The sequence below is a fragment of the Antedon mediterranea genome, chromosome 1, assembly GCF_964355755.1.
Source record: "Antedon mediterranea chromosome 1, ecAntMedi1.1, whole genome shotgun sequence".
Taxonomy (NCBI): Eukaryota; Metazoa; Echinodermata; class Crinoidea; order Comatulida; family Antedonidae; genus Antedon; species Antedon mediterranea.
Genome location: NC_092670.1, coordinates 10,100,116 through 10,124,836, shown reverse-complemented (window position 1 = coordinate 10,124,836; position 24,721 = coordinate 10,100,116). Strand labels below are relative to the sequence as shown.

Below are 24,721 nucleotides of genomic sequence, written 5' to 3'. Positions count from 1 at the left end.
ATCATAGTTGTGCATCATCCTCTTGGCCTCTCATTATGAAGCTTAAGTTGTTTTTTTCCCAAATTAAAAATTGTACTGGGAAGGATTTATTATTTTGTTTAACCCTAAGTGAGGGATGTGATTGAAGAGGGTTGGAGGTTGGTGAATACAGGGAGATACTGGCCTCCGGGTTATGAGACATATCAAATTAGTTGGAATTGTACTGAGACAGGTATAATTGCTAGGATAATAAAAGTGCATACCAATTGAAAAGTAGTATATAAGTTAATAATTTACCATTCACGGCAATTATGCATCTTGAAAATTGTGATACACCATTATGATTCTTGACTTGAAAGCAGTGTTAGATATTGTTGCTTGAGAGATGTCCAGCCACATTTTGTAGTGATTTCATTCAGTGTACTTCTGTCATAGTTACGTACAATATTTGGTGTTCTGCAGAATCGTCGTAGATGTTTAAATAACTGTTGTTCTGTATTGTATAAACAGTCCTCTATAAGAGATTGTAAGAGTAATTCGGTATAGGACAATACTCCTTTATAATGTAACGGAAATTGGTACAGCCCAAATCATTTATTTTCTACCTATTGTTATAATGTAGCAAGCCAAATAAAGCCAGAAACCTCTACCACTCTTCGTTTTGATTTTGAGTGAGCGAGACCATCCATCCCGTTGTTCTTGTATCTTTGTTAATCAATACTGTAGTTGGCAAGTTTATAAATAAAAGAGTCATAAAGGCTCATGAGAATATAATCTACTAACTTTCCTCATTTATCTATCTATTTACATTGTATGTGAAGCCGACGGAATATCACTGTCGTCGAACCTAACGCTACCTGTCATAATCACATAGTCCTTATTTATCTAGCAATAATTACTTAGTGAGTGTTAGACCTAGACGGAATGAGAGAACCTGGGAACCTGATAGGCTAGCCAAGCGAGATTAAACTTCCTATCTGTCCATAAAATAAACTAGGGTGTGGGACTCTTCCGGTGGTCCGTTTATTAGAAAGAGCATACTCCTTCCAATAAGCCGAGTATATCACCTTTTAATTCTATAATGAATAACTAGGCTAGCCAGGCTCTAGGCCTAACGAATGAGATTGCTACCAGGCTAGAAAGGGACCCGAGAAATGTACGTAGTACACAGTAGAGACAGGCGGAGGAAAAACGTTACAATATGTTTAAATTCATGTTATTTAATAGCGTCACCATATAATACTATATAATGTAATAAAGATTGAAAGCGGTAATTCGATAAAGAACAATACTACTTTAATGTTTACATTTGATGTCATATAATAGCATCACCATAAAATATTATACAAATAATGAATGTTTATGAGTGTAATGGTACAAATAATGGCACGAGGTGAATGATGAAAGGTTATATCAACGAGGCAACGCCGAGTTGATATAACCTTTCATCATTCACCAAGTGCCATTATTTGTACCATTACACGAATACAAAACATTCATTATTTGTTTTATATAACATCTAAATAAATTCTAGTTATTTGAATCAAATAAAAGGTAGCCCTAACCAAAGCTTACTACATTTCATTCACACACATTGATTAAAAACAGTAACATTTGGTTTTTAATAATTTTATATTAAATGTTATATTTATATGGATTTCGTAAACACACCTACTTTTGTGTTAATTATGTCAACAAACGACCAAACAATCCTAGGCCTAGCAAGGCTAAAACGCCTAGGCTAGGCCTAGCCTAATACTAGCATGGCCTAGGCTACCCTAGTAGCCTAGTAGTACTAGCTTGGCTGAAAGGCAAAACTTCGACAGACAATTGGAACTTATCTAAGCTAATTATGGTTTTTCCAACAATTCCACGTCTTGTAGGGATGTCCCCATTAATTAATCAAAATCCTAAAAACGATCTAAAGCTAATTTAAATGCCTTTTTGAATGAAATTAGTACATAATGTCCAAATATATTAAAGTGCTGTAATGAATGATGGCTGCTCAACGTAGCTTTACTGCTATTTGTCTCTTTTTGTGTTTTGCATCAACTATTGGTGTTATTAAACCTTGTCTATCGAATTTAAGTAGGACCTGCAACCCACAGTTTAGTTTTCAGTGCAATACCTCTATACAAATATGTTATACTTTGGACGCAAATTTGGACCATTTGCTAGGCTCAACTTCTGCATTATGTTGCGAGTGCTCGCATGGTGTGGAGTGCACTGTAGCCCTGGATCGACTAAGGCAATGGGCTCAGTTCAGTACCTTGTTTACTAGGCCTAGGTGGTCTATTTTAGCATTTGCCTATCTAACAAAGCCTAAAGGTAAACGAAAACATGCTATTAAATACAGTGGAGCTAGGGTTCCTTACTATTCAAGTTATTATTGTTCATCAAGTTTTCAGCCGGAACTTTCCTTATGCGGTGATATTGAACAAAATCCAGGCCCCGCAGAGGAAAACAAGGACAGGGCTAGAGATAACACAAACACAAGTAATAACAGTAATAATCCAACATTTTATTACCAAAATATAAGAAGCCTTAAAAACAAGATGGACACATATCATTCTGAACTAAATGTGCACCTCATTAATAATACCTTCGACTTTGTTGCATTTACCGAGACTTGGCTAAATTCAACGGTTCTTGACTCCGAACTTTACTGTGATGGTTTTACAATTCATAGAAGGGACAGGAACGATGGCAGAAGAGGTGGTGGTGTTCTTTTCCTAGCTTCTAATCAGTATAAGTCTCGACGTCTGGAGCACCTTGAGAAACCAAATATTGAAATCCTCTGGGTTGAAATTAAGCTAAGCAAGACAAAACGAGTGCTGGTTGCTGTTATTTACAGGCCACCCAACAGCGGAAGAGATGTCATGTTGCAACTAGCGCAATCAGTTGAAGATGCATCAGCCATGTATTCAAGGCATCATATTGTTCTTATCGGAGATCTGAATCTTTCTGAAATCACGTGGACCAATGATGGATATGGAACTGCACCTGCTAACTCATTGGGTGAACTTTTTATTGACTGTTTTATTAATGGACATAATTTGTTTCAGTGCAATGTCAATCCAACGTGCAATAATAATGTTTTAGATTTAATTTTGTGTAATAATTCAATTGATTTAATCTCGGATATTTCTGCTGGTCAGAATATTTTTGAATCTGATCATTCTTCAATTTCATTTGTTCTTAAAATTTCTATTCAAAAACACTTTTCTAGGGATTCAAGACAACTATATTGTTTCAAGGCTGTAAATAATGATGATCTTTTGAATGCTTTTAATGTTATACCTTTTGATTTAATCCATATGTGCAATGATATTAACGATAGTGTTTCTCTTTTTTATGATTTAGTTGATGCTGCTCTCCGTGATCTTGTGCCTATTGTTAGACCTAAAAGAAAAATGCCGCCATGGTTTGATAATGAAGTTAGAGTCGCTCTTAAAAACAAAGAGAAATGTTTTCGTATTTCTAAACGACTTAATACACATGAATCAAAACATGCTTTTTCCGTTGCCAGAAAAGAATTTAAAGTCCTTATGAAACTTAAATATAAAAGTTATATGCAATCACTCTCTGGGAATCTTAAGGCAAATCCCAAACGCTTCTGGTCGTGGATAAAGACCAAAACTAAATCGTCTTCTTATCCGTCGGTTATGTCGCATGGGCACAAGGTCGCGGAGACAACTAATGATAAGGCTGCTTTATTTAACAGTTATTTTCATTCAGTTTTTAGATCTGGACCTTCTGTGACTGATGAACACCAACGTCTGCCTGAGGCTTCTGTCGGCATTCTCAATGCTCCAATAATTCAATCTGAAATTGTTAACTCGTTACTGTCATCCATTCAGACTCATAAGGCATCTGGATGTGATAATCTCAGTAACCATGTTCTTAAAGTTTGTTCTCGTCCTCTTTCTATTCCCATTTCTTTCCTCTTTAATAAATCTCTTCAAACCGGTAAATTTCCTTCCGTTTGGAAACGTTCCAATATTGTTCCTATTCATAAGGGGGGGACCAAGAAATTGATTTCTAACTATAGACCTATCTCTCTGTTGCCTACCATTTCTAAATTGTTTGAAAAAATTGTTTTTAACCATATTTCGACTCATGTTTCTCCTGCCATTGCTTCCTGTCAGCATGGCTTTGTAACTGGTAGGTCATGTGAAACAAACCTTGCCACCCTGTTGACCACAGTTTACGAAGCCATTGATGACAGGAAGCAATGTGATATTATTTACACTGACTTTTCTAAGGCGTTTGATCTTGTTCCTCATAATTTACTCTTATTAAAATTACAACGTTTTGGTTTTCATAATGATTTTATCTCCTGGTTTCGTAGTTATCTTAATGGTAGGTTCCAGAGAGTGGTCATTGAGGGTATATCCTCTGAATGGCTTCCTATTCAGTCCGGTGTCCCTCAGGGATCGATTCTTGGTCCTCTCCTTTTCAATCTTTTTGTCAATGATATCCCAAAACTCTTCACCCACTCCAGATGTCTTATGTTTGCTGATGATGTTAAGCTATACAGAATTATTGGTAGTGTTGAGGATGCTGACAGGCTTCAGGTGGATTTGGACAAGCTTTGTTATTGGGCTGCTTTATGGGGAATGTCCCTCAATCCAGTAAAGTGCAATATTTTAACTATTACTTTGAAAAAGAACATTTTATTTTATAATTATTTAATTAATGACAATCCCATTAATAGGGTGCAATCGCAAAAAGATCTTGGTGTTTTTATTGATAGTTCCCTTTGTTTTTCCTTTCATATTGATTATCTTGTTGGCAAGTGCAATAGACTGCTTGGGCTGATGTGGCGTAATTGTAAACATTTTGACAGGCAAACCAAAATCCACCTTTATTATTCAATTATCCATCCCATTCTCAACTTCTGTTCTGTTATTTTTAATTCTATTTCGGAAACTCAGTCTACGCGCATTCAGCGTCTGCATAACCGTTTTTTACGCTACATCAGCCACAACCAGAATCCTGACTTTCATTTCCATGTCCGATCTTCTGAGTCTCGTAGAACCTTTTTTGATCTTGTTTTTTTGTATAAATGTATTAATTCTTTATTTGACTGTAACTTAGTTAGCAATTTTTATCTTAGAGTCCCTAGTCGTCGTCTTAGAAGAAATACTACTTTTCATATTCCTTTTAGTAGAGTAAATGTTTTAAAAAATGGTTTTATTAGTAGATTAAGTCAAACTTACAATTCTTTTACTTTAAGAAACCCTGAGTTAGATATTTTTAGTAATAATTTCCGTAAGTTTCGTAACATTGTTAGTAGTTTAGTTTAATGTTTGTTTGTATATGTACGTGTTTGTCTGTGTTCCCTCCTGTAAGTGGTGAACCATGAGCTCACTGTTGGTTGGGAAATGAATAAATAAATAAATAAATCGTACACAAATATCTGCTGCTGTTGCATATCTCGCGGTGGTGTTTACAAATGAAACTGAGACCAGACGACAGGTGGCGCTGTTGTATTTCACAGTACAGAGCCATATCATAGGATAATTTGTGTACTAGATTTTTTTTCATCCGCGAGACGTTTTTTTTTTCGTACACAAAAATGTTTCAAAAAGTACTATTAAACGATCGTTTAATAGTGCGTACTATTGCACGCCATGTGACCCACAATCGTCCAATCAAATGACAGGAATTTATTTAGGTGTTATATAAAATAAAATAGATTCCAAGAGTCAAGGTAATTCAATATTGGAATATTTAATTACTTATTTCAGTGCTGCCATGTAATTTTTGTATGAAAATGGAGATAAATGCTATGGCAATACATACTAGGCAAAATTATGATTTGGCTTAAAATTATGAGAAACCCAAAATAAAACACAAAATTATGATGGACTAATCATCGACCCACAATCCACGAAAAGCCCTTGTTCTGGATTTCCATTTTATTTCTTGATTACAATTTGTCAAAACACAATCACAGTGTGATGGTCTTTCTGAATATCATTCTGTACATGCTCTGAAACAAACATGACAACTATTTTGTAATTACTACAGAATTTTTGTATCCAAACTACTGAAATCAATTAAAGCAAGTTGAGAACTCTAAACTTACTAGGAAATATTTCAGGATAAACCAGCTGGTTAGGACACAAAGGAAGACACCCACAATGAACAGCTTCAAGCCTAAAAGAACAATAAAGAACAAAATTAAATTTAATTTCTTTATTTAATAATTGCACCAGTAAACTCACTAGATAGGGTACATTAAATGTTGTCTTATAACAGACAAATTTAACGCTAGTTTTATTATTACATCAGATTTCTTTATTGGTCACTTTTTTTTTAAAGCTATTCAAATATATACTATAGTTCAACACAGGGGTACGGAAATGATTTTTGGTGGGTGTTGAAAGTGATATGAAGGTAAGGGATGGTTCCAAGTTCTGGAAAGGTTGGATATGTAATCTTGAGCAAAGGGACTGTTTAAGATGTTTTGTTCGTTGATCATCATATTATAATAGCACTAAGCCAAAGTTTGTTCCTGTATCTCCTCCTAAACTGCAAGTCCGATAATCTGTTTGAGCTTGGGCACCTTTTATTTCTCCTTTATTCATTTAAGCCATTATAGAATGGCACATTTTTATGAAAAATTTGTGTTTAAACCAATTTCTTTGCAAATACTGAATGCTGCGTTTAGTAATTCACGAACCATTTTACTACGTCACAATCAGGTCATTTAGATGTGAAGACAGCAAGTGGTCAGCAGCATGTGCACTCACATGCACCATTTCAAAAATGATTATCAAACGGGTGGCAAGTATTCTTGCTCATGTTTCTACCTCATGCACGCCGCAAAACATAAGCTTATATAATATAAAAATTTAATCTGTATCTCTGACAGAGTGTTCTAGATGGCATATATAATATATAAATGCCGATTCAAAATAAGCATATAACATTACGAGCATTGCTACTGACCCTGTCAGAATTACTAAGTCTGGCACGCAGATTCATCTCCCTAAGATATATGTACAGTTTGTTCCTTAACTTAATTTGTTTTGTTTTTTTCATTAGATAGTTACCAACTTTTCTTAGTAAAGCAATAAATATTAATTAACCACAGTCCACTAGTCTACATGAAAGAATGTGGTCACTCCTTATGCATAAGGCAAGCACACCAATGACATTCTTAATTCATATTGGTCATAATAGAATGTGACTAGTGAAACTATTAAATCACATGCTTCTAAAGTTTAAACACATTCATCCTAATATCTGCTACGCATCATTACTAGCTTGTTGCAATCTTATCTATTGTTCATCGATTGGAATCTTAATATATTATTCACTTGGAAATAAATTATACAGCTATTTTACATTATATTAGTAGTTGTTTATTATATATCGTTGCATCAACAACAATTACTAAAAAGTAATGTCCTAGTAGCAATGTGAAAACAACATATGGAAAATTAATTTATGTCAACTGTCAACAAACACGATACTAAATTTACAATAATGCAGCTTCTATTATTCTACATGCAGAGAAGGTGTTTTAAATAATGAAAATAAATTAAATTAGACTTCGAGGCATAATAAGATTTAAAAATAGAGATACTTGAACCAAAACACTGAATTTGTTAAAAAAAACAACAGAACATTGATCATAGAATGTTATAATCCAGCTACATAGTAATTTCAATTTATATTAATATATAATTCAAAAACTCCATGAATTTGATGGTTCGATTTGATAGGCTATTAGAAATTTGTTCATACATAGTTACAGTATTATTACTAACACGTTTTTGATTGGTGCAGACAAAGTTCTATTGTATTATACTTGGATGGAACATCTATAATACGCACATCAGAAGATGAAAACGTACAGTAGTTCCTTGTTACCACAAATAAGGTGTACGACAAGTTGCATTTGAAGGCACATCATACAGTTTATTTTGTCAATACGTATTTCCAAAACGTTGCAATGCATACGTTTGCAACTTTGGTTGTCGTTCTTAATCTCCTGCCTATTGTCGTTCTTTCGACCAATTCATTCTATACAGTTATCCAGGGACAGGCTCTTGAGGGTTGGAGTTACGAGTTGAAGAATATAAGCCGTGTAAATTGTTTGCTGGAATGTTCCCACAAATCTGATTGCTTGTCGGTCAACTATAACCAGAAAGATCGTGTTTGTCAAATCAGTAAGCAAATACTGGAAGAAGCATCAGTTGAAAACAACGTAATTCAAAAGCCAGAGTTTTGTTACATCGAAAGGGTGAGTTAAATTTTCTGATTTAGTGTACTGATGGAATGAACAACTTATGTAGTGTATTCAACAAAACTTGGTTTCGGGGAAACGCCTATTAGTAGGAATTGTTTTGGCTCCTGAAGGTGTTTTCTTACTTTGGTGATCTATTGTATCTCGGGTTCTGTTTTAAATTGATAGCTAGAATTTAAAACAAATTGTATACAGATTAAGCAACGCCATAGCAATTAAATTTACAGAGTGAAGTAATGTAAACATGGTTGGACCTCCCCAAAATTTATTTAGTATATAAAAGTAATAAACAAAAATATTATGAAGAATCACTTAAATCCAAATATAAATTAAATCCATATATAAAATAAAAAAATATCTCTATCAATATAAAAAAGAGAGTCAAGTATAAATTTATTTTACCATTTAAATATCATGAGGGATAAAAAAACAAATGCTAGTATGGATGACCATAAGAGCAAAGCTTGTTTACCTGTAACCCATATTGTAGTTCATTAAAAACAACAAGGACAGGAAAAAGGTGCAGGTGGGGATTTTTTAAATGTTATAGTTTAAAAAAAGGTTCAATTGCAGTCACTTTGATACCTCATATGTATGGTTACGTGTATAGATATGATATTTCTTTTTAATTGTATATAAATCATTTGAAGTAAATTTAACATAAAGATTACATTTATTACTGGTACTGTATACATAGGTAAATACAATCTATGTGTCTTCTTTTAGTTAAGACAAAATTTAAATGTTATTAATATATTTCTATTTTTAATATTTTAACATACTAATATTTATAAACTAGACAAATTTTCCTAGGACTTAGTAGTAAGAAAAGTACAATTTGCCTGCTGGCTATACAGAATAGCCAAGAAATTGTCATATCGGCTATGCCTAGTCTAGTTTGAAAGGGCACTTCAAGAAAAGGGGGTTTATTCATAATCAAATATTTTATTACAATTATTTGTTTATTAATTTCATATTCATACATAATTTTCATTTAAAAAATTATAATTGTCACTTCTGAGAAATTTTGGTTGGGTTTTTTCCTCATTTAGTGTTTATTGAAGTAATGATTGCAAAATCTGTATTTTCAAAACTTAATTTTCAACTGTTCTTAAGGATATTAAATTGCAATAGATTTAAACTTGTATTTTTTTTCACTTTGTAGATTTCATTCTTTGTGAATTTGCAACCATAAACCTTTATAAATCAGATACTAAATAGAAATAATATTAAATTCAAGCAAGGATAGAAGAAAATTTCAGGTGCAACTTGGATCCACTAAGAAATTCAGACGTCAAATGCCAACGTCAATTTTTAAAGAATCGCCTTAAATGTGTTAATAGCTTGAAGATTTGTTTATACGAAACCTAACTTTTAAATTAATGATGTTTTTTAAAATAAATGAATTAAACAAATGAATTTAACAATTATTGCTTCTCTTTATAACTCTTTGAATAATTAATTTTATAAATAATATTTTATATTATTTTATGAATTTTAATATTTTCACTTGACCTAAACTTTCAACAGTGTTTCAAAGGTTGAATAATATTTTGATTTGTAATAAAAGAATAAACTGATGTAATTTTATTTTTGTAAATATCAAAATTATACAATTTTTTTAACCTGGACAAAAGTGTTCTGTCCACGACGTTGGAAAAATCCCGTCTGTAACAACATATAAATCATATTTATTAATAAATTTGGAGTTAATTAACATTCAGTTATATCTAAAACAACTATCTGGCAACATCATAATACAAAATAAATTTTAAGATTTCTTTTAAATGAGGAGAAATATTACAATACCTAAACCTTCTTAAAAGTCATGTACATTGCCTGTCTGTGACGCATAGAATTTTAATAATTTTTTTGTACAGTCTTATAAATTTGTTTGACTTTCATAATTAACATTCATGGCCATATATGTTATGTATTCTTTTTTATTTCTAAAATATGGCTAATTATATTCTCAAAAATGTCACGTCCATATTACAAAAATACTTTGGAATGCCCCATATGTTAGTGTTTCATCTATAATTACGCCCAAATAATTTTGAATGGGAAACCTGTGAAAAAGCAATATTGTCAATCATAATTTGAATATTATGTGTTGTCTACTACACATGGTATAAGTATATTGAGTGATATGTAATATTAGATTTGAGCAAAGAAGAAACTTTAGTAAAAAGGTTCATCTGGATCTCTGGATACTGTAGTATTCAAATATTTTATTCTTTTGGATCATCCAAAAGAAAAAATTATTTGAAAGAAGAAACTTTATTTAGTTCTTGATTTACTGTCATGGTGAGATGTTTAATATCTTTTTATTTTATTTCCAAACCCAACCAACCAACAATTCTCGATCAGAATACATTTCTACGCATGCATGATGCGTGACTGTGCAGTGGACGTATGATCAAAAATAATGTTTTTGGTTGTGACTTCAAACTAGCATATCTACACTAATTGGCCAATGTGATGCACCTACATTATCATGTGGTCACTCTCCATGGGAAGTTCACTATTTCAACTACTGTAAAATGCTGTTCCTCTCTCTCTCTCTCACCAAGAAAACTAGTTTGTAATTATTAAATTACTGTAATAGCTGCATTCTATATCTATATACTGTCATTACTGTATGTTAATTATTTTATATTTCATTTTTCTTCATGTCCGGGCCACTGATTCCAAAATGAGTAAGTATACAATTTATTATTAAATAAATTTATTTCTTATATGGAGGTTCACATTTATTATTAGTGATTGGCTGCTGGTCGTGACTGTTGCTGTTGAATTTGCCTATAGTAAATGTTCTCTTTAATATTCTTAAAGTACTTTCACTTGTATTTACCTACTATAAAATTAATCTTATAACAAAATGGACGTTTCACTCAATGTATAGGCTTATTTCAATGTTATATCTAATATGTGATCTTCAAACTTTGTAATTTTAGAGTGTTTTATGAGGGATTGTAGTACGATTTTACAAAATAATCCTTCTGCTGTGAGTGGTGAATATGTGATACACCATACATGTGATGGAAGACCAGAGTTTACTGTGTACTGTGACATGAGGCATGATGCAGGATGGACAGTAAGTATAGGCAACAATTTATGTAAAGATATCTGAAGGAGCAAATCCAACATCATTATAACACACTAGCTTATTACTTGAAAAAATTGAATTTTGCTTGTATCCTTGAAAGACACTTACAATTTATTTAAAGATATCAAAGGTAAATCTAACATCATTGCCACAGCTTACTAATTCATTATTAAAACACACATCACAATACGTTACCGTAAGAACTGCCAGCCATAGAGACACCAGCAAAACAATTAATAGAGAACAATGGTATGATTTCAGATAGAATCCGTTCCAGAAGTACAAGGACTTTCAAATTTACGATATTCAAGCCATTGTACAAGCATCTCTCATAATTAATAAACGGAAAGGGGATTCCATTCACATATGACGTCGCACTCTGCACTCCTTACATCTTGAAAATAGATAGAGGGCGATGTTGACTTACAGATGATGGCATGAATGAAATAAGGAGCTTTTGTACGAGCATGTAGACTTTAACGAATGACATCAACATTCTACTCATTTACACAGTTAAGCGAACAGTTGTTTAGGAATGTTTAAAACTTGCATATGGATAAATAGCTTATTGCAATGAACAATTCCTAATAATACAGTATTTGGCTTTATTAAAAACATAACTTTAGATTTATCATTTTGTTCAACAGAAATTAATGATTCTTCCACATTTTTTACTAACGTTACTTTTCAGAAATAGGGTTCTCGACCCACACATAACTATACCTGCGCACACGCAGAGCGATTTGTTGAAGTGTTGTCTGGAGGTCACAACAAAAGAACAATCACACTAAATGTTCAAAAACTTGCATAATTATTGTAAAATGAGTGTAATCAAATTGTAGAAAATGAGGAACATCAAAATAAAATTGTAAAATATTGATGTACCTTAATCGTAATATTACTGGTCAGATTCTTAATTCATTTACTTCTATTTACTCAAGTTGATGGGCTTGACATCACTGTTTTAGTAAGACTGTAGAGTATAGATTACTATCCTTTCATTATCAGGTGATACAGAGAAGACAAGATGGATCAGTTGATTTCTACCGTAATTGGGCAGAATACAAAGAGGGTTTTGGAAATGTGAACACAGAGTTCTGGCTTGGTAATGAACAAATCAACCGTTTAACAGCTGATGGCAGTTTTGAGCTTCTAATAGAGATGACTGACCACTTGGATGACATGAAGTTTGCAAGATATTCTCACTTTCGTGTTGATACTGAGGACTCTAACTATGCTTTGAAAATCAGTGGATACACAGGAACGGCAGGTTAGTACATTCAATCAATTTTTACACTAAAAAACACATTTCAAGTAAACAAAGAATTAAAAGTATTATTTTTCTTTATAGGCCTCACCTTTGTACCTTGCATTAAAAATACACACTGTGCACTTTTGTTGTTGTTGCATTTATCACTTTAAGAGTATTAAAAACTGAATTTTCAAACCAATTATGACTACCTATAATTGAGTTTAAACTAGATGGTACGCTCGTTCGAAAACCCCCTCTATTCGGGGCAAATCATAAATAGTAAATTATCTAACTCAACTTAATTAGTAGGCCTAATGGTTTTCAATTGTTTCTTAGAGCCAAATTCATACTTTAAGTCGGTTCCTACCCTACCCACCAAAGTTGTTCTGCGTTTAGGGCATGTGATGCACCGTAGGCCTATCCTCTACTGGCTTTACAACGCTCATGCCAGTGAGGAAAGGGTGATGATGTGGGTGGTTTAACTGCAATAATAAAGATTTGTACATAAAATACAGCGACTGAAAACGCTAGCTCATTCCATTTAAAAACAATCTATATCCAACCTCTACAGCACATATTGAAAAAAAAAATGGATCAAGTTTCTGTTATGAGTATACAGTACTTGCCTTTACGACGCCTGACGGAATAGACACTTGTGGAACAGAGATTGGAATGTTCCATTCATCACAAATCAATACACTTGTATAAACATATATTAAATCTATCAAAATAGTAGGCCTATTTTTTAAAGAAAATCGGCCTGTCTTCAACATTTTGATGCTGTACTCGAACTGTTCAACCGGTTTTCAGTCATTAAAAACAATTATCGTAGGAGGAGATAGGAAAATGCGAAGCATTCTCGTAATATTGTCTGCGGGTATTTTTCAAGATGGACATCCATTAGACAGTGTATACCACGATCGAAAAACACCCCTATTTGGGGCAAATAGTTGAACCTAAATTCGTTTTAATTGTCAATAACTAATTATCGAACTCAATTTAATTAGTAAACAGGGTTACATCAGGTGGTTAAAATCAGTACCGAAAGTACGAATAAACTTTATCTACCATCGAGAAAACATTCTAGAAATAACGCGCGATTTACCGAATTTTGCCCTTACGTAAATTTATATATAGATGATAAGAACATTGAATGGGATTAAACGGTTTAAACAAGCTTACAGAACAGTAAATTTAGCATACCTTAATGTTCACACATTTATATGTCTTCATCACAAGAATCCCATGTTGCATCTAGTTATGTACCAGCATTTATAAATAGTCACTGGAATATTGACTGGGACATAATGACTCATACATGGCCAATGTTCCAATTTAATTTTAAAGTACTACACCATATTTTAGATAGATTTGAGATACAAAAGATGTTAGCTTGCCAACGAAATGATTAAAAATGGAACACTTACCACAAATGAAATAGAAAATGAGGAAAAAATGTTCTAATAGTATTAAATCAAGTTCGGAAATGTTCACTGCACTGACTACGGTAGGTCAGGTATAATGAAGTTTTCCTTTGGTACTGTATAATAATATAAGCTATAAAAACAGTTGTGTTTAATAATTAATTAATTTTTAGTCATGTGCAAACGCGACTCTACAGCTCACTCGGTTGGTCGGTAAACACTAACTCAAATTTGAGCACGTGACCGCAGCCATGTATGGCCTTGTTTTATTTACAAATCATGTATTATGTGAAAAATATAGAAAAAGAAAAACAGAAATTTGAAATTGATTTAGGTTAAACTTAACAATATGCTACCCAAAGATAAAAAGGCAACATGATATCAAATCTGAAAGAAATTGGACCAATATTAAAGAAAAGCTACTATATACACAACCAACTAAAATTAATTAATCAAACTAACAATTCTAAAAATGATATCAAAATGTTCAATGGATTAGCTCCAACATTTAACAACAACATTTCAATTTAACATTTAAAAATGTTATTATTTTAAATGTTGTAGTTACTAAACACTTTGGAAATTAGTTTTCGCTTCCATTGTTTTTTTTAAATCAGTACATTTGTATTGAAAGTATATTTCAGTTAAAATATAAAAATAATATTAATGTTTTATTAATGTCAATTTTATCATATTTTCATAATTTCATGTTGTATGTAATATAGTATAGTTTATTTGTATTTTTCTTGTATATGGTTTTATCTTAACTGTTTATGTTGTATGGAGTGAGTGCAGAATCTGTTTGGGCTTTAGCCTATTCTCATTCCTGGTTATTTTTACATTGATGATCGAATAAATATTATTATATGAATTAATATGGTTCATATACATTAAAAGGAAAACAAGTAAAATAATAAGCAAACATTGAATGAGCAACAAATTATAATTATAATATAGTAAAATAAATCAACCATATTGTATAATTTATAGAATAAAAAAATACAAGAACACTATTTTTTAAAAGTTTTTTGATTTTAAACAAATAAAAAATCCCCTAAAACAGGATGTGAATCTCAAAAAAACATAAATTAATTAAAACACTCATTAGGTATGCATCATTTTACATAGCATATATTAATTTTTTACATGTTTAAATAAAACAATTGTATTAAAAAAACTGCATGTATCCAGTAAACTAAAGATGATATGTTTTGTTTGTTTAGGTGATTCTTTGGCATTCCACAATGGTCAACAATTTACAACCAAAGACAGAAACAATGATAAGCACAGTGGTAACTGTGCTGAGATACGCAAAGGTGGTTGGTGGTACTATAGCTGTTATGGTCCATCAAACCTGAATGGGCTTTACCTTACACCAGGTACAGCTGATTGGTCAGGCATCATCTGGTATCATTTCCATAAATACAACAGTCTCAAGAAGACAGTGATGATGGTTAAAAGAGCACCATAAGAAAATTTTAATTATAACTTTAGTAATTTGACTTTAATTTGGCTCATAAATATAAAAAATGGAAAAATATTGATTTTATTAAAGATGCAGTGAGATCAAAAATCATGTTTGGTTATTATACTTTTTGTGTTATATTAATTATTTTAAATGAATAATAAAACCTTGGTTTAATAACATAATGACGAAATAAAATTAATTTGAATATACAGTGTCTTAATTTAATCACATACAGTACATAAGTTTATGATTACGATAATTTATTAAATAATAATTATAGTATTGTCAGAATTGTTAAAAATATATGCCCATATATAATACTACATAGTAATATCAAATTCCATTATTAATAAAAGATACTACTGACTTGGATGTGTTATAATCTTTAGTAAATCATAATATTGGTATTTATTTTAGTTTTACTAATTTAATTAAAAGGGTATCTGGTGTTAAATGGTTATATTCTTTATAATTCATTCATTCAATCTTTTATTTTGGAATTTTGCAAAGTAATATTGGATATAAATTAATTAAAAAATAAACTACTAATTATTAAGTAAAATTTTGCCTTATCATTAAATGATTATTTATTATAATAATCCACATTTTATAACATCAATAATAAAATATATTGTCATATCAACTGTAATTTATTTTTTTGGGAATTTTTTATTAGTTAGTAACAATGGATGTTTTATTATTAATCATTTTTAAATATTATAGTAATACCAAATAATTTAATCAATTCATTCTGTAAAAAAATCTTATTTTATTATTTAAAACTATGCTAATACATACATAATAGTAACATTATTATTGTTTTAATATAATAATAACAAATTGATATCTAATCATAAATCAGTATTTCCTATATTTTCATTAATAATTAGTAGTGTTTTAATCTAATATTTGCTGAAGTTCTTAAATTGAATCTCGTTTTGAAATGAAAAAAAAACTTACAATGAATGTAGGCCTACATATTATATATCTTATTATATTGGTTTTTATAGAAATTAGTGACATAAGCAAACACAAGATGAATGTTTATGTATTTTCCAAGGTAAAGGTGAAAGTAATTGAATTTGAATTGAATTGAATTATTATTATTGCTTTTTAATTAATAAAATCAAATTGATATCTAATCATAAATCAGTATTTCCTATATTTTAATTAATGATATTCTAATTAATTATATTCTAGTAGTTTTAGGAGTATTTGTAATGGTGTTTGCTAAAGTTTTTAAATTGAATCTTGTTTTGAATTGATTAAAAATGAAATAAAAATGTACATGTAGCTACATATATCTTATTATATTGGTTTTGATCTAAGAAATTAGTGACATAAGCAAACACAAGATGAATGTTGATGTATTTTCCAAGGTAAAGTGAAAGTACCAAACAAAATTTAAGATCTAAATCTAAAGCTTTGAATGTATTAGTGTAAAAAATCACTTTCAGCTAAAACAAAAAAAAACATAAAGGGGTTTGACCTATTAAAGATGTATTGTCCCCCAAAAACATGAAAAAAAAGGTTAATTAAATCAGACTTTGAATATGTTATTTTGTGGTTTTAAAAAAGTTAATCAGTTCCATATAGAAAAAAAAATGTTTTCACCTACAAATTGATTAAATAAATGGTTAAATTCAACCAAAAACCCACTGGCTGGCAGCCAATTTGGCCATTTTTTGCTTTAAATTACAGTTTTTTTCAGATAAATACATTTTTTTTCAATTCAATTTTTGGTCAAAGTCGATAACTATTATGTTACATTAAAATGGCATATTCAATAAAAATGTTGTTAAGAATTATTTTTTCAGGGGGACAATACATCTTTAACCCCTAAATGTTCTAATAAAAGCATCAGTTGCTATAGCAACAAAAGAAAGTACGGTTACAAGAGGGCAGTGATAAAGAGAACACCAATCTTTAGGAGTTCATACTTTAGGACCTTGCAGCACCTTAAATATCAACATATGCCATGTTGTATATTTATTGAATGTTACTACGTTTCAATGACAAAAGTAACTGAGCAAAAATAAAACAAACTGAAATAATTCTAAGGGCCTGTTTCTGCTGCAACTGCTCAAAATACGGTATAAAAATACGGTATAAAATACGGTATTTTTTATACCGTATTTTTTAGTACCCCGTTTCTGCTAACAATACTTCTTGGGTGGTCGTGTTAAATTTCATCTTTTTTACCCAAATTGCCATTCATTTATTTGATCGATAATTAAAAGTTGCAATAAAGGAAGTTTTACGTCTCACTTTCAACAGCCTAGCCCTAGTGAAAGAGATGTTGTGAGAGCACAGAAAACATCGTAATGGGGACAATTAATTCGTTCCCTCCCCGAGTTATTGTATTTTGCAATGTTGTACTGCTTTCGCAGGCTCTTTAGCTTTGAGTTTACTTGCTTTGGAGACAAGTCTATTCCATACTCCTGCTTTAGTTTTTTAGAAATGTCTTTATAAATGTGGTTGTCCCTTTTATTACCTTTTAGTTGGCCAGACATTTTAGCTTCCCCACACAAATTTATTTAGTAAAACTGTGACGTCTTCGCTCCACATTTTCGCCGAATATATTATATATACACGTGTGTAAAACAGCTGACAGCGACAGAAAATAAAAATACAAATGTTGACCTTTTGTCATGTAAAAAAAAAATACGGTATTTTTTATTGGCAGCAGAAACGGGTACAAAAAATACGGTATAAATTTGTAAATACCGTATTTTATCCACAAATTTTGTGGGGAAAATACGGTATAAAAAATACGGTATATTTTTTATGAGCGCAGTTTCTGCTGCCAAAAATATACCGTATATATACGGTATTCAAAAAATACCGTATAATATACGGTATTTAGTTGGAAGCAGAAACAGGGCCTAATTAAATACTTGCATGAGGTATATTCTCAATTAATTGTAAAACCAAAACGATACTGGGTATGACTAAACTAGTCAATCTGTGATAACTGTAGAATGGACATGAGAAAGCAAAGAGATTATTAAACGGTTATTTCAGAGTAAACAACACAAGTGTGGCAACTGAGAATGGACTAGAGACGTGATTTACTTCAACTTTTAGTTGATAGAATTTTTGAAAATTTTGTTTATACATTCTGACGTAAGGCGTCATCTACAAATTATTTCAGACCACAAATCAGCGTCCAGACGCGTTTTCTATTGTTTACCCAAAAACGCGTCTCAAAGCCCGTCTGATTTGGCTGCGTCTAGACGCCAATATGCATGTTCGACTATGGCCCCGCCCCTATATACGGCTGACTGCACATTGTTATACTGTGTACTGGTGTTAAACGCGCTACATACAAGTGAATTCATTGAGAGCGTGATATTAAATTATTATTTACAACCGGCAGTATAAGACAAACAAATCAGTACAGGTATACCCTTTTACCGCCGACAGAGTATACTGTAAAGCGCAAATTTTCGTTTCTATTTATTCGCGACCTTTTATTTTTGCGATTTTATTTTTCTTGTGCTAAAGAGTGAATTTACCACATGCAAAAACGTTAAAGTTAACTTTTGGAACATGGAATTACTAAAACTATTGACCTACAGTACAGAAAGAAAATACTGCAACTTTACCTACGAAGTAGCTTCGTAGGCTACTTTGTTGGCTTCGTAGGTTCCATTGTTTGGCTTCGTAACCTCAATGAGCTACGTTCTGAACTTTGTAGGGAGTTCGTAACCTAAATAAACAACCCTATACGATATTAGTGAAGTAAGAAGGTGTGAAATTAATGTGTTAAATTTAACTGGCGGAGGACCAAGTTGTAAATATATAATATTTTTTAATCGTAATCGTTTCCTTCGTGCGTCTTTACCTACTCAACGGCGAATATAAATATAAATTTCCCACGATGTAAACGTAGAGACACGCGATCCAACACAAGTGAACCTCAACGAACAGGCCAACTAAAGCCCCTTTCTCACAGAGTTGTGTGCCAGGAATATTGCGGGAATATACCATTACCATGCCGGTATGGTTTTCTGTGAGAACGGGTCGTCTTGGCATCATGCCGGCACCATGCCGGCATCGACATGACCTGCTTTAGACCTAGTAATATTCTAGGGATATTCCCCGCAATGCCAGACGGGCATTCTGTGAGAACGTATTGCCGTTATATTCCGGGGTTCCCCGTCGAGGCTTTGACACCTTGCGCAGTCAAGTGTATCACTTTGGCGCCTATTCAATTCAATTAACAATAATAATGTGGAACTGGAGGGATAATGAGATAAGAGAGCTGCTTAAAATAAGGGGACAAGAAGAAATTTGTAGCATAATCTATATAGGCCGCTAGGCTAGGCCATTATTAGCTCTTTGTTTGTTGGTGCCTGACCTTTCGTCGCCTTGTAAATTGTAGGCCTACAGCCTTCTAAGGTGTTTTACAGATTGCCGATGACGGCAAATTAATTGCTATACCTGTATAATATATGCACAATATACTGTACATAGCATGTATTGCATAAATATGCTATAAAGGAAGATAATAATCTGTAACTTAACATTCGCCGCCATATCATCGCTAGACAAAAATAATAACAATAAAGGACGCCCTCAATAATTATTTTGTCAGAGACTTTTTATTGGCCGAATATGCCCGACTCCTTTCTCACAGAAAGCCGGTATATACCGGTTATATTTCCGGCACGATAGTCCGATGAGAATGGGTATATGCCGGTAACGATACCGGCACGACGCCAGCACTGTACCGGTATATTGCAGGCACATCTGTGAGAAAGGGGCTTAATAAACATATTATAGCGAACGTCCAGTCCATCCAGAACGATGCCGAGAAAAAAAGATCGTAAACTATTCATTCTAAATATAGAATCTGAACGTTTTCAGTCGGTCGCTCAAAAAGACTGCCGACAGAAGACCGTAATAAATACAGACCTAGTTTTTTTGGTCACATGGCATGAAAGGCGATACTCTGGCGGCTGCCGTCTGGACGACGATAAAACAGTAATTAAGATCGTGTACCTGGATTTTGTGTCACATGACATGAAACATAATACTCTCTCTCTAGCTCTAAACTGCTCATGTTTTATCTTAATATGGAAAATATATTTATTTTTCATATCCTAGCCTAGGCGTCGTTGTTTTTATAATTCGCTAACCCAAGGTAGGAGCATTAAATAATTTATAGGCCTAGCTAGTGTGTAGGCCGCCGAAACTAGGCTAGCCTAGACTTTCTTTCTCTCTGCATGAGCTGAGGTCCACAGGCCCGATGTCGTCTCATCGGCGAATTTCCGTCCAAATTAGGATAACCTAGGCCTAGTCTCAGATTTGTTGGTTCTGTGAAATGATACCAATGTTGTTTCACCATACAAGCAATACAGACGGGTTTTAATCACTCAGACGCGTTTTCTATTGTTTTACCTACTAAACAGCGAAGACGGGTTTTAATCACACAGACGCGTCTTCGCCGCGATTGGGTAGCTCATGAATATTCATAATAGATCGTTAATGAGGTTCAGCATTGGACAGACGCGTCTGATGGGTTGCAAGTTTTCAGACGTGTCTCTGTGGTCTGAAATAATTTTTAGATGACGCCTAATAAATATACATCAGGCTTCCAGTAACTATTTCAAAATTTATAATCGGAGTAAAGCTATAATGGTGAACGCAAAGAAATTAGAGAGTGGCTATTCCATATTATACAACACCAAGTATTGTAAACTTTAAATACTTAAATTTTAGGTGATCTTGTCTTTTGGTTTAGGGGCGCCAAAAAATAAAGCCATAACATCAGTACAGGTTCCAGGCTCTCCTTGAATATTATTCTGGTGCTACAACAAGACATCTTGGAAAAAACTTAAAACTGGAGTCCATGGGCCTTGTGTACATTAAAAAAAAACATCTTACGGTAGAGTTTAGGGGGTTACCCCAATGTACTGGTCCATTTCAGCTCCTGTCGTTTATGATAGGCATCTGGACCATGGCTTCTGTGTCTGTAGAGGGCCTAATCGAACTGTTAAACAATAATTAAAACTACTCACATTGCAACACCGTAAAACTCGTGCTTGGCCGTTGATACAGCAACATCGCCCTCTATCAATACTTGATAGTAGTCCTCTTTTGACTGCTGATAACCCCAATGAACTATATTATCTTTCAGACTCTCATAAGCCTCAGTGAAAATATCTATATAAAAACAGGTAGATCCCACTTTGTGAATTAAAATACTGAAAGATGAGGGCGTATCAATCTGATCTCTAGTGCACATGTGTAATTCAGGGACTAGTGCTGTTCCGCCGTACTAAACAGAGTCGCTATTCAATCAAATTTGAACAATACTATGATTTATTCTAGCTTCTTTGGGAATGTTAAACAGTGGCAGTACAAATAAATGATATATTTTATAATATTTTTAAATCGCAGACAATATTTTTTAACACTGCCCTCTACTGATTTTATCGAATTTGAACAATACCATAATTTATTCTAGCTTCTTTAGGAATGTTAAACAGTGGCAGTACAAATAAATGATATTTAATGTTTTTAAAGAGGGGTTCCGGGTTTAAAATGAATAGTAAAAAATGTAAAATATATTTGTTTGTCTCTTGAACGGTAAAAGTTTCAATTTATATAAGCGCCCAGTGAAGCAGAACGAAGGCTGTGAAATGAGGCCAGATTACAAGTGCAGCTACGGCAAAATCACAATATGGTTACAGAATAGGAAATTCGTGAAATGGTCAATCTTCCGACGACTCGTTATCATTAACCATATCAATTACTTTTGTAAAATTATACTTATCTGATGTAATTTTAGTCGGTCTTCCCATTTATAAAGTCAATTTTCTATGAAAATCCATCAAAACAGTGAAAAATTAGATAAGTTTGCACTTTACGTTTGCCGATTTTCGCACTGACTTAGGGAAAGCCTTCAAAATCAATGAAGCGTAACGTATACATTCCTGCTGAGCGAGGAGAGCGAGACGACGATACACGTGCTCTCTCTGCCCATGCCTGGCATCGTCACGTGATAAGCAGATACAGTATACAATACCAAACTGGTCGGGTCGAGTATACCCCGTCTAAATTACAACATGAACGATGTACAGTATTTGATTGAAGGTCGACTCGACCTACCGGAATGGTATAGATAATATAGCTCGAATGAGAGAGTTGGAATATTTGTAAACATAAGTACAGTATTGCTAATTTTAACAAGTGTAGCCTATAGTAAAAGGCCTAGTAGTATCAATTCGCATAGGGTCTACTACACTAGCTAGCTCAATTTTTAACTGGGCCGGATAGGCTAGGTCTCCTTCCTACTACCGGTCTACTTGCTTGATGCAGTATCCGCTTTTTTGGAGAGTAAACTAGGCCTATTTCAGGCCTACTTATTAGACGATCGGGACACCATACGTGCGGACGGCGATCGGACCTTGTTTTGCCTCAATATTTACAGCCGATTTTTGTAGAACGTTTTAGGTTTAGATTGTTTAGGAGTTTGGTTGATAGGATGGGTTTGGAATCCACTGACTTTTGTTATTTATGGGCCAATCGTTTAGTAATAGGCTAGCTAGGCCCATGAATGATGGCCCCAATGTTTTAACGTAGCCATCGTGGCATGGAATCCCTAGTCAGAAATGGCTCTCACCCATGAATAAAATGATTTAGGCTAGGCCTTCATTCATTCATTCATTCTTTATTTAGCCTTTAAAATTGAAATACATTTAAAACAAGGTAACAAAAACAAGACAGGTGAAAATCTAAGGAGGCAAGGATAAGCAAAAACAATTAAAATCGCTGTAGCTCGCAGGCTTGCTTATCCAGGCCTAGCCTAGTACGTGAAGCCGATATACGATCTGTACTATTCGAGGTATAAAAATAGTATAATTTATGACTCCGTAATCTGTACTAAATTTTGTATTTCATTAAATGTCAAATAAATATATGCTACTACTGTTATTATTACACTTTAGGCCTAGCTTAGAAAATCTAAAAAAAATGTATTTCACAATGATCGGGTGGTCGTCGTTTGACAGGGGAGAGAGAACACAACGTACAAGCTTGACGTCGCAAGTTTGGAATCCACTGATGACGTGATTTTGTGAATATCTCATGAATATTAATGGACTTCCCTAAGCTGCTGAAAAACAGACTTTCCATGAATTTACCCTAAAATGTATATGAAATTTAATTTTTTTAATTTCTCGTCATTACTTCTTCATTCTGACATGTCTATATTGTTATAATATCTGTATTTTTTATTTAATAAATAAACGATATTTAAAAGCAATTTTAAACCCAGAATCCCCCTTTAAATCGCAGACAATATTTTTTAACACTGCCCTCTACTGACTTTATAATTACCTGGAATTTCTGAGTAATGTTCCCCAAGAACAGAAATCCTGAAGTCTTCCCCACTATCTAGAAGTTTATAAAGTGTTCTAAAAAAAAGGTCAGGATTCTTGTCGTGTTCCCTACAAAAGGAAAAAAATGTGAATAAGTACCACTACTAAAAAATCCAGGTAAACTAGGCACAAAATAGTAAAAATTCAGACAGTGTAAATAAGTACAGCAGTGTAAATAAGTACAGCAGTGTCAATAAGTATAGCAGTGTCAATAAGTATAGCAGTGTAAATAAGTACAGCAGTGTAAATAAGTATAGCAGTGTCAATAAGTATAGCAGTGTAAATAAGTACAGCAGTGTCAATAAGTACAGCAGTGTAAATAAGTACAGCAGTGTAAATAAGTACAGCAGTGTAAATAAGTACAGCAGTGTAAATAAGTATAGCAGTGTAAATAAGTACAGCAGTGTCAATAAGTACAGCAGTGTAAATAAGTACAGCAGTGTAAATAAGTACAGCAGTGTCAATAAGTATAGCAGTGTAAATAAGTACAGCAGTGTAAATAAGTATAGCAGTGTCAATAAGTATAGCAGTGTAAATAAGTACAGCAGTGTCAATAAGTATAGCAGTGTAAATAAGTATAGCAGTGTAAATAAGTACAGCAGAGTAAATAAGTATAGCAGTCAAATAAGTACAGCAGTGTAAATAAGTATAGCAGTGTAAATAAGTACAGCAGTGTCAATAAGTATAGCAGTGTAAATAAGTATAGCAGTGTAAATAAGTATAGCAGTGTCAATAAGTATAGCAGTGTAAATAAGTACAGCAGTGTCAATAAGTATAGCAGTGTAAATAAGTACAGTATAGCAGTGTAAATAAGTACAGCAGAGTAAATAAGTATA

General features: G+C 32.8%; 2 protein-coding genes and 1 pseudogene across 3 annotated transcripts; 2 read left to right on the top strand and 1 right to left on the bottom strand.

Moving 5' to 3' along the window:
- Positions 1 to 1,976: 1,976 nt before the first annotated feature.
- Positions 1,977 to 5,157, top strand: LOC140041091 (uncharacterized). The gene is made up of 3 exons (XM_072087481.1): positions 1,977 to 3,887; positions 4,128 to 4,613; positions 5,080 to 5,157. Exons 1-3 carry the CDS (start codon positions 1,977 to 1,979, stop codon positions 5,155 to 5,157), a joined length of 2,475 nt encoding a protein of 824 aa, XP_071943582.1.
- A 622-nt stretch (positions 5,158 to 5,779) lies between these two features.
- LOC140056126 (tRNA-queuosine alpha-mannosyltransferase-like) overlaps positions 5,780 to 24,721 on the bottom strand; it is a 28,352-nt pseudogene continuing 9,410 nt past the window's right edge.
- Positions 7,873 to 15,927, top strand: LOC140056135 (fibrinogen-like protein A). 2 transcript variants are annotated; one of them, XM_072101399.1, is made up of 4 exons: positions 7,873 to 8,239; positions 11,202 to 11,339; positions 12,360 to 12,621; positions 15,251 to 15,927. In XM_072101399.1, the coding sequence occupies exons 1-4, from the start codon at positions 7,949 to 7,951 to the stop codon at positions 15,496 to 15,498; spliced, it is 939 nt and encodes a 312-aa protein (XP_071957500.1). In that variant the 5' UTR covers positions 7,873 to 7,948; the 3' UTR covers positions 15,499 to 15,927. The 2 variants fall into 2 exon arrangements, with proteins under 2 accessions (XP_071957500.1, XP_071957510.1); XM_072101409.1 differs by lacking the exon at positions 7,873 to 8,239 and adding an exon at positions 10,916 to 10,941 and having other exon boundaries at positions 11,200 to 11,339.

Coding starts and splice junctions, on each gene's coding strand:
- LOC140041091 (XM_072087481.1), top strand. CDS start 1,977: ATGGCTGCTCAACGTAGCTTTACTGCTATTTGTCTCTTTTTGTGTTTT. Junction 3,888..4,127: donor TCAGTAACCATGTTCTTAAA/GTTTGTTCTCGT, acceptor GCTTCCTGTCAG/CATGGCTTTGTAACTGGTAG. Junction 4,614..5,079: donor GGGGAATGTCCCTCAATCCA/GTAAAGTGCAAT, acceptor ACTGTAACTTAG/TTAGCAATTTTTATCTTAGA.
- LOC140056135 (XM_072101399.1), top strand. CDS start 7,949: ATGCATACGTTTGCAACTTTGGTTGTCGTTCTTAATCTCCTGCCTATT. Junction 11,340..12,359: donor GGCATGATGCAGGATGGACA/GTAAGTATAGGC, acceptor TTTCATTATCAG/GTGATACAGAGAAGACAAGA. Junction 12,622..15,250: donor TGGATACACAGGAACGGCAG/GTTAGTACATTC, acceptor TTGTTTGTTTAG/GTGATTCTTTGGCATTCCAC.